At 43.8% G+C, this 14,752-nt stretch overlaps 2 protein-coding genes across 3 annotated transcripts; one reads left to right on the plus strand and one right to left on the minus strand.

The window, feature by feature from the left end:
* Window positions 1–1,124: 1,124 nt before the first annotated feature.
* On the plus strand, window positions 1,125–11,283 carry e2f5 (E2F transcription factor 5). 2 transcript variants are annotated; one of them, XM_030364780.1, is made up of 8 exons: window positions 1,125–1,461; window positions 2,551–2,660; window positions 2,870–3,031; window positions 6,482–6,590; window positions 7,223–7,565; window positions 9,265–9,423; window positions 10,032–10,070; window positions 10,207–11,283. In XM_030364780.1, the coding sequence occupies exons 1-8, from the start codon at window positions 1,315–1,317 to the stop codon at window positions 10,281–10,283; spliced, it is 1,146 nt and encodes a 381-aa protein (XP_030220640.1). In that variant the 5' UTR covers window positions 1,125–1,314; the 3' UTR covers window positions 10,284–11,283. The 2 variants fall into 2 exon arrangements, with proteins under 2 accessions (XP_030220640.1, XP_030220641.1); XM_030364781.1 differs by lacking the exons at window positions 6,482–6,590; window positions 7,223–7,565; window positions 9,265–9,423; window positions 10,032–10,070; window positions 10,207–11,283 and having other exon boundaries at window positions 1,127–1,461; window positions 2,870–3,044.
* ackr4a (atypical chemokine receptor 4a) lies at window positions 10,889–14,685 on the minus strand. Its single transcript, XM_030364778.1, has 2 exons — window positions 14,546–14,685; window positions 10,889–13,855 (listed from the first exon to the last, which is right to left on the minus strand). Exon 2 carries the CDS (start codon window positions 13,838–13,840, stop codon window positions 12,728–12,730), a length of 1,113 nt encoding a protein of 370 aa, XP_030220638.1. The 5' UTR covers window positions 13,841–13,855; window positions 14,546–14,685; the 3' UTR covers window positions 10,889–12,727.
* Between the last annotated feature and the right edge of the window lie 67 nt (window positions 14,686–14,752).

Consider the following 14,752-nt stretch of genomic DNA (forward strand, 5'->3'; position numbering starts at 1 on the left):
ACGTGGATGAAGGAACAGAGCGAAGAAGGCGAGGAAGAAGATAGACAGAGACAAAGACTGACAGAGACGAAGACAGACAAAGACGAAGACAGACGGAGATGAAGACAGACGAAGACGAAGACTGAGTGAGACAAAGACTGAGAGAGAGGAAGACAAACGAAGACGAAGACAGAGAGAGACGAAGACAGTTGGGGAGAGATGAAGAAGGCATAGCAAGATGACCTGACTCTGTTCCTTCTCTCTACCTCTATAAGGCTCAGAAGAGGGGGAGCAGTGTAGAGGAAGAGGAGTGGAGGGACATGGTCCAGACCTCCATACCACAGCTGTACCCCAGCACCTGGTCCTACTACTGCTTCTGACAGATCATCCCCACATCGTTAACTGCCCTTAACACCATGTCTAACTCATTCACACCCTACTCTGTTTCCAATAAAATATGAAATATGAAAATGAAAAACGGCTGAGGAATACAAGTCATTCATCTTTGCCATGCTAGGTGTATAATTGAACTTAGTATAAGGAGTATAATCTCTATCAAAGAGACTATTTAAAACTGGCTTTTTAATAGTTTAATATTGCAAACTACCATGTTGTATGTAGAACACAATTTAAAGAAAAATAAAGAGTATTTACCAGGTGAAAGTCTAGGATGGATTAAAAGAAAAACCCTTATTTGGTAAAGCCCTTCTAAGATACACATGATGATATGATATGACGTTTGTGGTGAGGAATTGAGGCTAGAACATATCCGGCAAATCAGACCAAATTTTGATATTTGACCCTGTCCCTGCTGTTTTGACGGTTTGATAGGAACAATGTAATACTGCTTAATACAAATATAAATCAATTAATTCTTTTTTTTTGTATCATGATTTATGTAATAACATGTGTGAAGACATTATTGTGGGCTCCTGTTTGGCTGTAAAAAAAAATTCAGCTCCTCAAAGGAAAACATTGGTTTCTGCGGTTGGAAGGGGCGTGGTAGCCCAGATTACAGCCGATTTAATTCTGGGCTGAAAGCAACCATTAAACAGTCACCATAGGAGGAGCAGGTGGGAGGAGGTGGGGTTATGGTGGTGGGGGGGAGGGGAGAGGGAGTCACCTTGCTGGGGAGGGCACGGGGGTTGCCTGGGCAACTGTAATCTAACGTAACTTCCGTTTATTTAAAAAAAACCTACACACAAGATTCACCGTCTTCCCAATTGAAGGGTTATTAACCGGGGGGCTGAATGAAAGTTAATATCGTTGTTTGTTGTCAGTCACGCAACGGTTCGATAAGTCAGGAGGTAGGTGAAGAAGAAGGGCTTTTGGAACATGGAACTTGAGACAATGGCAGAGTCGGTGCGCTCGAGCCGGTCGAACGGGACACCGAGCCGTCACGAGAAAAGTTTGGGGCTCCTCACCATCAAGTTCGTCACTCTGCTCCAGGAGGCGAAGGACGGCGTGCTTGATTTAAAACTGGTCAGTGAAGTTACGAGGAGGAAGCCCTCTGGATTTTTTGGTTATCGTACGGGTGTATTGGTGTTGTGTTGTTGTTGTTGTATTTTTTTGGGAGCCATAAGAACATCCTTGCCCCATGAACAAAGAGCCCGAGCCCGTTTTCCTGTCAGACACGAGCGACCAGTCATGTGTATTTGATTAACTCCCCCCCCCCACACACACGCACACACACCTCAATCCCCCCCCAACACACGCATCTCAACACGTTTGCCTGTTTCCTCAGTCTATGAAGCCATCTCACTTATGCTTTGTTTCCATTCACAGTGAAAGGTTTTTGACCATTAGCTAGTATGATGATAATATGACAGGAAGAAATACGCACTAACCCTACACATTTTGTTGTACACATTGTATGGCTGACTAAACTCCTACTATATATTAACATATCAGGATGTCGTCAAGCAGGGAGAAACTCATGCCATTGCTTTGAATCTTTTTTGCAGATGGACCAGGTTGGTTCTCCACTATCCCTAATATCCAAAGTTATTTGAAATGTATTGTTGGAATTGGTTACCTCAACAACAACAACAACAACAGAAATACAAATACGTTGAAGATCCCTTATTGCCAAGACTTTATCCTAATGTGTAGTGAACAACATCAACAGTGCTGTATTAGGATTATTCTCCATTCAGCCGGTCCCCTGTCCGTACTTTGTAATAAGATTTCCCTCTCTACTTAGGCGGCAAACTATGGTAATGTTTAGCCAGCAGGCTCTTCAAGGGCTATGACCCCCCCCCCCCCCTGCCTCCTCTGCCATTGTATGACCCCCATCTTGTTCCAAGTGCTTTGGTTTTGTTGTTTGCCAAGCTTAATTTGCCAAATCCTTTATTTGCCGTTCAGTAGGTTCTGCTCTTGCAGTTCCCCCCTCCCCTCCTGTCATTCATTCGGTCTTGATTGACATGTCCTACAGGAATGTTAGGTCGATGTTGGGTCAAATGACTGTTCAAATGTCAACTTTGATGTTTTCTGTCGACAATGGCTGGTAGACTTGATGCAGCTGTCACTGAAAAAAGCTTGGATTTGCTGATGTGTTGTCTGACTTGATAGGCTGCAGATAGCCTGGCTGTGAGACAGAAGAGGAGGATATATGACATCACCAACGTGCTGGAAGGCGTGGGGCTGATTGAGAAGAAAACCAAGAATATCATCCAATGGAGGTTTGTTTAAAACGTGTGTGTGTGTGTGTGTGTGTGTGTGTGTGTGTGTGTGTGTGTGTGTGTGTGTGTGTGTGTGTGTGTGTGTGTGTGTGTGTGTGTGTGTGTATGTACATTTATTTTAACTGATGGATAATTTGGTATTTAGACCTTTACCGTTATTTATTTCAACCATCTCTCTCACCCATCATCCGTCTTTGTTCTGCCTTCAGGGGGGAGAACATGGGCAGCCAGAGCGAGGAAGTGCTGGAGCAGGTGGAGATACTGAAGGCTGAAATCTCAGAGCTGGAGGCCCAGGAGAGACAGCTGGACGAGAGGAAGGCCTGGCTGGAGCAGAGCATCAAACACCTCTGCCACGACCCAATCACATGCTCATATCCTTTTTGAGTTTGCTTATCATGTAGAGAATTTGCAGGTGATCATGTAAGGCAAGGCAAGGCAAGGCAAGGCAACTTTATTTATATAGCACTTTTCATACACAAGGCAGACTCAAAGTGCTTCACATATAAACATTGTTATACAATAAAATAAAATAATCTATAAGTAAAAGAAAACATATGCAAAGAAATGAGTAAAATAGAAAGTTAAAAAGGCTTTTTAGTAAGTCAATGTATTTAAGAAAGTGAGAAAATTAAATTGAAAGTTATTTAAGATCAGATCAACAGACTCTCTGGAACCCAAGTCGGGACCACAACCCGACCTTAAGGACAATCTATTACAATATTCTAGGACTCTAGCCCAGAACCAAAGGCAAACAACAAACAACAAACAATTATTCTAGGACTCTAGCCGAGAACCAAAGGCAAACAACAAACAAATTCACACTTCGTCAAGCTCTTAGGCCCCGTTCGCACGAAGCCGAAACGGGCGAAACCGTTACGGTTTCGATCTATCCGGTTTCGAAGTATCTCCGTAAAGACGAAGCCAAGCGAAACCGGGTAGATCTGTAGAAACGCTGTAGTACACATTCCAGGCCCATAAGGGGCGCCTCTTCTGGTACAGAAATCCAGAAGAAATGAAATAAGAAGAAGAGGCGAGCATGCGCATAAAGGCTGCCCTTATGCGCATGCTCGCATGTGATTTCTGAGACTCCGCGGGCTTAAGAGCCATTGGCTAGGAGGTCGAGGGGTGGGGCGATGACGTCATGGTTTGCGGTTTCAGTCGGTTTCAGGCGTACACACGAATCCAAAACGAAACCGGGTAGATTTGAAACCACCTCCGAGGGTGGTTTCAGAAGTTTGCGTTTTCGGTCAGCGGATTCGCCGGCTTCGTGTGTACGGAAGGCCGAACCGTACAAGACCTTTGCGGTTTCGCCATGAAATCGGCTTCGTGTGAACGGGTTAATGACACAACTTCATTACTCAGCAAATGTCATGTATTTTTCTGGTAAAAATAGAAAATAAAGGGAAAGTTAAAAAGGCATTTTAGTAAAATAAAGGTAAAGTATTTAAGATTTAGCAGAAAGCTAAAGCAAACATAAAAGTCTTCAATCTTGTTTTGAAGGTGCTCAGAGTTGGGGCAAGTCTTAAATCCTCAGGGAGTTTATTCCAGCTATTTGTTGCATAGTAACTAAATCCTGCTTTCCCATGTTTCGTGTTTACTCTGGGGATAATTAACAGATTGGTCTCAGAAGATCTTAGTGTTCTAGAAGGCTTATGTAGTGTAACATAACTCCAATGTTCTGACTCACCTGGTGACTTTAACAACAGATGAATATGTGGATATGTGTGTTTCTCAAAAAATATTGGGTTTTCTATTTCTTATCGCCTTAATGAACCGGTATAAAAGTATAACTGTAACGGGAACTAGCTCTGCAAATCTGCGAAAACTGTTTCACCAGAGTTGAGTTGGTGAAGGCTATCACCTTGTTTGAACATTTGCATCACCTTTCCAAACTCACGGGGGTCAACTGAACACATTATGATAGGCGTTTGTTTACAATTTTGACAGACAGCAGGTGGATGGGATCTAAAGAATCACGCGACTGCAAAACCTTGATACAGCATTGGGATATGGGGTCAGAACAGTCTCATAAATAGTGAATGGATGCACAAATATTTTTTGTGATTTATATACAAATTACTCTCTTCTCGCAAATACATTTCAATGCACACACAAATGGATATCGGTATGTATAAATGTAAAATAATTCCATAAACAAAAATAATTTTCACAAACACATTTCTGTTCCACACACAAATGTGCCTTGTTTTAAATAAATATAATATAAATCCATATATATATTACCGGTAATTATTTATTTTTTTGCAATTTTCATCAAAAATGTATTTGGAAGTTGTTACATTTATTTACAAACTGTTGAACTTGTATTAACAAGACACTTTTCATTTGTGAACTTGTTTGCATTTGTGTGTGAACTGGACTGTATTTATATGTGGATTTTTGAGACTCTCCTGACGTCGCTAGATTCACAAATAATTTTTTTTCAAAAAGGAACTCTCTGTAGCCAATCAGATGCCTCCCTCGCCAATCAAATGACTGCTGTTCCGACCTCTGAGTCCAGCCTCCGAGCCTCCCAGTTCCCTCGGTTAAATGTATATGGGAAATAACATGGGTTTTTTGAATGATCGTACATAACAATCTCTAGGTGGCGAACAAGTAAAAGCTGCGTTTTGAGCTGCACACTTTTTCCATCTAGTTTCGACTGGGTTTTGGGATCACTTGACTGCAGTGACTGGGACTTTACATGGCGGTGCCGTTTACTACTTGAATGGCACCGCCATGTAAAAACCCAGTCACTGCAGTCAGGTGATGCAGTGACTGAAAAAAAAAAAAAAAAAAAAAAAGATTCAAAGCAATGGCATGAGTTTCTCCCTGCTTGACGAGGGAGTCATCTGATTGGCTACAGAGAGTTCCTTTTTGAAAAAAATGCATTTGTGAATCCAGCCGCGTCAGGAGAATCTAAAAAATCCACATAAAAATACAGACCAGTTCACACACAAATGTTAACAAGTTCACAAATGAAAAGCGTCTTGTAAATTCAAGTTGAACAGTTTGTATATAAATGTAACAACATCCAAATACATTTTGTTGAAAATTGGAAATATATTTTTTATTCATATTTTTATGGATTTATACTACATTTATTTAAAATAAGGTACATTTGTGTGTGAAACTTAATTTTGTTTAGGGATACATTTTTACATTTATACATACCGATATCCATTTGTGTGTGCATTGACATTTATTTGTGAGAAGAGAGTAATTTGTACATAAATCACAAAATACATTTGTGAATCCTTCTCTGTGCATTCATTATTAATGAGACTGTTCTGACCCCATATTGGGAACTTATAAGCATAAGACTTAATTCTAGTTGTTTCAAAGGGGGTTTGATTTAGACAGTAGTTTTTGTTCTCCATTTGTAATCGTATTGGTCACACTGTCATCTGTCATGCTATACAAACAGTATGTAATGTGATGTTAGTCAATTGGCATTTACCCAGATCGCTGCAGTCTGCAGGGTTTGCCTCCGTCGGGACAACTTGAGTGTTTTCTCCCCCTCAACGGACCACTGATGATTTAACTCTGATTTCCTGTCATTACAATGAAACCTAATGGGTTTCGAGTTGAAGGATCTGTAACTCTAGCTCCATTTGAGTGGCCCCACTGATTAAGTTTGAAGAGAAAAATGATCCGTGTGACATTGTTCAGTGAATGGAATGCCTTCCTCAAACACGCAGATTATGCTCGCAATATGTTATTACCGGTAGTTCCACGAAATCTGGGTTTGGCTAATCCGGTCCAGTTTTTCAGGTATTTTTCTTCCAGTGAGGTGTGAATTTCCTTAACCCTCTCCGAACGCATAAGTACGTGACCCATGACGACATCTGCAATGCCTTCCACGGGGACACTCTCCTGGCGGTGGTGGCTCCCTCAGGGACCCAGCTGGAGGTGCCGCTTCCTGAGTTGGTGGGTTGGTTTTCCTCCTGCCGTTGTCTGACTGCACGATCCATGTAACGTTCAGCCATTCCCTTTCCCATCAATGAATAAGAGGCGTGTCTGCTCCAGATTTTCAACCATAATGGTACACTGGGAAAATTGATATTTATTAATTTGGACTTGGATTTATGGCTTATTAGATTTAGAAAGTGTTGTGTTTGGTGTTTATATACGTTCAGTTCATAAGAAGTGACGCACTTTGTTCGTTTTACTTGGGAAATAAATTTGAGGCATGAAGGAGTATAATATCTCTCGCCAGCAGCAGTTGCAGTCCTAGCCATCCCCGAAACCAGATACACATTATATATGACTTCTTGGGATTGTTCCTATCCCCGCTTGGTTAATAGGACGTTTTACCTTGCTACTTTCATGGTTTTCAGTTGTCTTAATGTAGGAGAGTGATTGGACCCTATTATTGTTGACATCAAATGAGTGACATTAATTAACAAAGTAAAGATGTCTCCTGTGTGTTTCTAAAAAGAAATCACTTTACATTTGTCAATGCTAAACACCTACATTATATTCTTCTGTACCAGCCACACATAGCCTCCTATATCCTATACTTTAACCATATCCTCTCTCCCCATTCCCCTCTCCCCCAGGGCCCCAGCGGCCAGAAGAGGTACCAGGTGACCCTGCGCAGCCAGACGGCCCCCATCCAGGTGCTGCTCATCAACAGGGAGACGCCCTCCTCCCAGCCCGTGGTGTTCTCCGTTCCCCCGGGCGACGACGCCTCCACACTGCCCACCCCGCCCAACACCCCCGCCACCCTGCAGCGCTTTCCCCTGAACTCCTCCTCCTCCTGCTCCTCGTACGTCTCCTCCCACTACTCCTCCGGCTGCAGCCCGGACTCGCTGTTCGCCGGCCAACCCCACCACCACCACCAGATGGCGCCGCAGGGCTATTCACTCAGCCCCTCGTCCACCCCTCCCGACGTACAGATGGGTAAGTAGGAGGGAGGTGGTGGTGGGTGTTGTTGTTTTTTACGCTTATGCAATGCTCTTAAAAACAACCTCTGATTAAACGTGGCACAGTAGCCTTGTCTCAAACACTGTAAATAAATATTCACTAGACTCTAGGGAGACGTATTGCGCAAAAGGCTCACGCCCTCATTTGCAGATCAAAAGGTCTGCTTTCTCTGCCAGGCGTGTTTTTTCCTCATGAAGGCCACATCAGGCCACATCTGTGTGCCTTAAGCGGGCAGGAAGTGGTCAATCGGGTTCCACCCTCCAGATGAAGGGAATCATCCTCTTTAGATTCAGGAGATGAAGAAATTGCAAATGCCAAGAAACAAACTAACAATACTCGCATGTGTAAATGTATGTGTAAAATGCTTTTAGACCATACGCCTCTCAGTTGTTATATCGTTTTATTTCCACTGTCATTATTGTGTGTCATAAGGGGAGTTTGCTTGGTTAGAAGTAGCTTTCCGTTGGCCGCTTCCATTGAAATGCAGAGTGATCTGGAGCCTAGCTCCACTTCATCTTAGGGGAATACACTTTTTTTCTTCAAGTGCTACAACAAACTCGGGCGTCCCTGTGTTGGAGCACACGAAGGAGACATCTCCTTCACTTTGGTTGCAAATCAACACCGGATTTGGTTGTCGGATTCACAATCCAACATTTATTCAGTTGTTTGGAGGTCAGTGCTAGAACGTCTGGCTAGCAGCAGTGCTAACATAATAAGTAAAAAAACCTGGCAAGAAGTAGCCTGACGTGCGTCAGCTAAAGTAGGGGAACCCGCCTCTTACAAGGAAAACAAAGGACTGTGCATTCCTGGCTGACACAGATTATCCCCTGTTGGAGGGATTCCAGTCACATCTTCACACCAAATGGGAGCGGAAAAGTTATTCAAAACATGCAGATATGGATCCCATCAGAGGAGAACCAAACTTCCCTGCACTCTGAAGAGGTTTTCTGGTGACTGTCTAGACGACTCAACTAGGCGGAGCGAGGAAGATTCTCTTTTGTAATTTGTCACGTGTGAGGTTTGTGTTGTGAGGTTTGCAAATTGCTGTCATTAATAGTTTTGGCTATCCTTTACTATTTTTCTTTTACAGTTTAGATACAGGTCATATTGTTGTGCTTTTTGTTTGCCTCTCATTATTACAATAATCATAACACACTGTGTGTGATCTAGCTATCCCATTCTCATATTGTGATACATTTAAGGAGGCATTTGCATGACAATTCTATTAGTGGGTCATGTCGAGATCATGTCCAAGACGATGACTCACTGTTCCCCTGCTGGCCATCACACACTCCTCTCCAGCCGCTGGACAACACACTGTGCACATTGAGGATGACTCGTATGCTCCTCTGGTCCAGCACTTTGTGGCCTCCCCTAGGGCTGCTCGATTATTGGGGAAAATCATAATCACGATTATTTTGGCCATGTTGAAATAGCGATTATTCAAGCAATTATTTTTGAGTTTGAAAACATGTTTCAGCTTCTCCTGATTATTATTTTTTTGGGATCTGAGAACTTTGACATTTCGCCTTAAATAGTCAAAAAGAAAATGCTCCAATCTAAAATGATAACCAGGTACGTGTCCAGCTGTTCTGCCCTTTTCTATAAAACCTTTTCTACAAAAAAGAATACGAAAAACTTAATTATGTTAATTTTGTGATCGTTTGATTTGCAGAGTGCCACGGCCAGCCGGTGACTCTGCTGATGCAGCAGATGGTGTCGGGGCAGCCCCTCAGCAGCCTAGTGGTCCATGACTTCCACTCCATGCTGGACGTCAGCTGCCTGCTGAGGCACAGCGGGACCGGAGAGCCCCAGAAGGAGGAGGAGAGGGAAGGTAAAGAGCCCCGGCTCCTGTAGGCTGCTATAGGAACTGAGCTGTCGGTTTCAGGGATTTGGGCAAGGTACGCTAAGGCGACTGCGTTGCCCGTCCGGTGCAGGTGCATTTCTTTGTTGAGTGATGCCAGGGGATTCCTACCATCTCGGTCTTTCAAGTCTAGGTGGTCATACAACTTTGCATACTCCCCCCAAAATAGTATATATGTGGGGGGGGGAGTGAGACTCTTCTGATGGACATTTTATCTGCGCGAAACAAACCATTTTATTTATATTTTTTAGTTTATCTGGCCTTTAGAGTACAGTGCAGAGGATATGGAAAGCCAGCACCGGATAGTGCTGCATAGTGCAGCGGGGAACAGCTGTCTTTCCTCATCTTTGCATACACCTCATCAAGACACACAAAGAAATATTTATTTTATGCTATGGGGAGTGGTTTGAGCCGTTGTATTGGCATTCAGTTCAACATACCATGGGGACTGGTCCCGCCCGGCGACTAGCTGTTTACACCAGGCAGAGCAGCTAATAAATCCCACACAGCTTGGCAACTTTCAAGTGGAAAGCATGACTCTCTGGATGTCTTGAGCCTCCTCTGTGTTTTTTCCCTAGGTGTGGCTGACCTCATTGACGAGCTGATGTCCACTGATGGTGAGTGCCAAACAGTTTTCCGTTCCGTTATCTAATGCATGATGAACCCCACCTGCAGTCAGGCTCCAGGTGTTACATCATGCCTCGGGTCCCCTCCATGGTTTGTTTTCTCAATGCTGTGCCCCTCCACACACAGGAGTGGACTACAACTTCAACTTGGACGACAACGAAGGAGTGTGCGACCTCTTTGACGTTCAGATCCTTAACTACTGACAGTGTCAGTCCGCTCAATTTATACAAGCTACAGTCACTGTACAAAACTGTTCTCTTTTCACGAGCCGCCCATGGCTCATTGATTTTTGTTCGTTACTTTTTTTTCTCCATTGTTGCACTGCCACTTCCCCTAAACTAAAAATGAGCCATCCTATAAGTAGACTTACCCTTAAATAGAAATGAACCTACAAGAGGTTCTGTTTACTGAAACGGCCTGAGTCCCTCTGCCAAAATATGAAGAGATGAACGAGGCGTGCGGCAACGTTGAGCCTGAAGTCACAACGACGGCAGCAATCTTGCTACGGTTTGTTTTGTTTTGCTTTCTTATTTTTTTTTACTAAACGGGGAACTTGTAAGGGAAAGGGTAAGTGAGGATGCCAAATTAGCATCCAGCGTGTGGTTTACAGGGGCACATCAGAAACCTTGAAGTAGCTACTAAGGTTGGCTCTTAGTTAACCAGTGGAAGCCCATCACGACCCCTGCACTTGTAACATATATTTTTTCATTCCATTGCCTTGCGGCGCATGATTCAGTGTCAGGCCTGTGACAGTGTTTTCATTGTCTTGATACCTTTTTACAGAAGTAATGGGACTCACTTGTGGCTGTTCAGTATTGAAATGAATGGTATTTATTTAACAATATGTTATACAGGGTTATGGTCTAAAGTACAGGGTATCGTTGATGACATTCTTTTAGACAAATCTATCCGTCAGAACTAGTTCTGATCGGATAGGTTATTTTGTTGTATTTATCAATGTTTCGGTTGTGTTTCTATCCTTGATATAATGTTGGAATGCCAGATCTAATTATACTGCTTTGCTTTGTAATGCAACTTGCCAATGAGGGCTTCCAAGTTTTTGTATTAACTATTCATAGTTTGTATTGAATATGTTCAATATTTGTTCGTATTAATTTAAGACTAAACTGATTTTGGTTGTAGTTCGTCAAAGCCTAAATGACTGCCTAATTTAAAATAAATAATATGCCTAGTCTCTATTAATTTTGCGTCTGTTGTCATAGGCCAGATGCAAGTGCCTTGGTTGATATGATTAGGGTTTTCTGTGTCATCTCGTTGCTATGTTCAGTTCATGGTTTTTGTTTTTTCAATATGTAAATTGTACCCTGGGGTCATTCTATGCCAATGTACAGTGAGCTAAAATGGCTGAGCTACAGAAGTTGGACAAATGAAATACGATTTCAAATGTTTCCTTTTGTGAGGACACATGCTAGAACATGACCTGTTTACACAGAGCAAGAGACTTAAAAAATGCCCCCTTGGATCCAACCTACAATTAAACATGTTTTCTGTTGGACTTTTAGTATTTTTCACCGTCACATGAATGTGTATTCCTTTTCAACTTACAATAGTGTCAACGCAATTTACAGGATCGGGTTTCAGGAAAATCTGGTTTAAAACTGCCACGAAACTCAAACTAATGAGAGAAACAGAGTAAAATCCCTGTCAAACAAAAGTCTGAGGTTGAATCCAGTGCAGACTTCTCCATTCTCTAATTGGTTAGGCTACATGATTAAGTGCTTCACCACAAAGCAGATGGGGATAGTTTGAATTATTGGCCAGGGGACAGGGATTCCTGTGGTAGAATCCAAGCTAAGTTCAGTAGACCGTTTCAGAATGTAATCTCCTCCTTTCATTGTGATAAAAAGGTCAAGTCAGAGCGGTATTGCAGAGTGAGTCACTTACTTAACCAGTATTGACTTGGATGGAGATGACTAGGCCGCATGAAATGTATTCATTTGAAAGGGTTAAGAATTACAAGTAGCAAGGTTGCTAATAATGAGTTAATATTGACAGTATTAAGTGTATAAACCTATAAATTACTTGGAAAGGCAAATGACAAGGGCAGCTGGTATGATTGTTGCCTATTAAGGGTCCTTACTGCCAATATTAGCCTGCTCCTTCAGCTCTTGCACGACATAGCGATTACTGGCTTTTGTAATGAAGACCTTCTTGCAGATATATATTTATAATACAAAGCAAAACAAATAAAGGTAAAACTTCCTGCAGAGATTTTCTAAAGTGATACACAAATGCTTCTTGCTAAATCTATCGTGTTATTTGCAAATTGATGTCAGGGTTAAACCACATCCAGGCGACCGCATGTTGACAAAATGTGTTTGCTTTTTTTTACATTTCGTTTGAAACCTCTCCAGTATTGCAGCCCTCCCTGTTGTGATTCCATGAACAGGAAAACCTAACAGCACTGGTGTTTACACAACCATAAGTTGTTAATAACTTGCTAAAACAAATGGCTGGAATTGTCAAGTATTTTGGCATTACAACTCCAGATTGACAGATGCTTCAGACAGAAGCGCTTTGGTTTGTAACTGACTAGATCCAATCTTTTCCCAGTAGGGGATTGTTGTTGAATACAAAGCACAAAACAAAAAATAGTACACTCATGTAAAAGCCTCGTGCCAGCACTTCATACAGAGAACGTGTTTGTCTCTTGTGATGCGCTGTGAGAATGAAAGGACATGTCCATCCCTTGATCCTCAGTTGTTTGCTGTCTCCTCCTCCTTCTCTCTCCGAGTCTTTTCCCCATCTTCATCATGTGCTGCCTGAAGGAGGTGCCCACGAAGGCGTAGAGGATGGGGTTGAGGCAGCAGTGGGTCAGGGCCAGGCTCTCCGTGATCTGAGCCGCCTGGTCCAGAGCCTTGCTGGTCCCACAGTGGGTCACCACGTGATACATGGAGTCCACCGTCCTGTAGATCTTCACCACATTGTACGGCAGCTGTGTGAACACAAACACGCCCACCACGGTCAACAGCACACGCAGCGCCTTCCACTTCCTGTCCCGACTCTCGACAGGAAGTCCCCGCAGCACCAGCGCCACCTTCCAGTAGGAAAACGCCATGACGCAGAGCGGCAGCACGAACCCCAGCAGCACCTCCGCCATCTCCAGGCATCCCTTGACCTCCCTGCCTAGGTACGGCGGCAAGACCGCTAGACAAACGTTCCGGTCGCCGAGCGGCCTCACCGTGGAGAACGCCAGATCCGGCACGCCCAGGGCCAACGCCGTCACCCAGGCGACCAGACACACCTTCCCGCAGTGCTTGCGGCTGAACACCCGCTCAAGGCGCGTGAGAGCCCGGGCGTCGCCCCGCGCCCTGACCGAGGCCAGGTAGCGGTCCAGGCTGATGCAGGCCAGCAGCAGCATGCAGCAGGTGAAGTTGACGGTGTAGCAGGCGGACACGGCCTTGCACAGGGCCTCGCCCAGCTCCCAGCCGCGGGCCGCGTCGGCCGCCCAGAAGGGCAGCATGAGGAGCAGAAGGAGGTCGGCGACGGCGAGGTGCGTGAGGAAGGCGTCGGTCATGGTCTTCAGGTGCTTGCGGCAGGCGTAGACGGCCACCACCGCCGCGTTGCCCGCCACGCCCACTACCAGGCAGACGGTGTAGACGACAGGGAGGAAGACGGCGGCGAAGGAGCGCACGTCGGCCTTCTCGCAGAGCGTGGGGTAGTCTTCGTAGCTGTAGTTGGTATGGCTGAAGTTGTCGTGGTCGAAGTAGGCTTCGGCCTCCTCTATTGGGAAGTCCATCGTGAAGAGTGCTGGCTGAGAGAGGGAGTGAGAGAGAGAGAATGTCTGAGTCGACATTGCTTCAAGTTCAAGGGTGCAGTGTTCGCAAAATGGAGGACAGATGGAAAACCTCTGCTGTTGAAGTGAAAAGGTTGTGAAATAAGTATGATAAAGTTGGATTCCTGATCAAAATATTTTTTTCATTTTGTATTTACCACTTCAAAGTTTAAAAAAGCACAGCTCTGATAACTGACTTAAGAACTTGTTAAAAGCGTCCTAGTTTGATATGTTGGGAAAACCAAACTCTGTAGTAGGCCTACTCTCCTTCTCTGTAGGGGTGCGAAGAAAGAGAACACACGGTACAGTATTACTGTATTCTACCATTGGGGTAACCTTAGAAATTAATTCTGGCTAAATCAGTATAAAAAAAAAATACTATTCAAAGTTTTTTCTAATCTTTTACTCACAAGGCTGTTATACGATTGTACGATTTTCCATATATATTTCTAAATATGGAAAACATAATGAAAATATATAAATAAAACATTCAAAGCAAATCTTTGATCTATGTCTTCTTCATGTAGGCTAACTCTAAATGCGGAAAAATCCGCGATGGAGGGCGACGAAGGTCATCACATACATTAAATGCCTGCACCTTCTCACCCGCTGTCCCCAAACGACCTAATCGTAACTTTTTAAACAAGAAGCCGCCGGAGTTATTCTTACCTTGACTGCTATGGTGTTACAAAATCAAGGAGTGAGGTGCATGCACAACTCGAAGCCAAGATAAGAGAATAAGAAATAGAGAGAGAGGGAGGTAGGGAGGAGGAGAGAAAGAGAGAGCGTGAGAGAGAGCGAGAGAGAGAGAGCGAGAGAGAGAGCGAGAGAGAGAGAGAGAGAGAGAGAGAGAGAGAGAGAGAGAGAGAGAGAGAG

Source organism: Gadus morhua, chromosome 8 (assembly GCF_902167405.1).
Source record: "Gadus morhua chromosome 8, gadMor3.0, whole genome shotgun sequence".
Lineage (NCBI taxonomy): Eukaryota > Metazoa > Chordata > Actinopteri > Gadiformes > Gadidae > Gadus > Gadus morhua.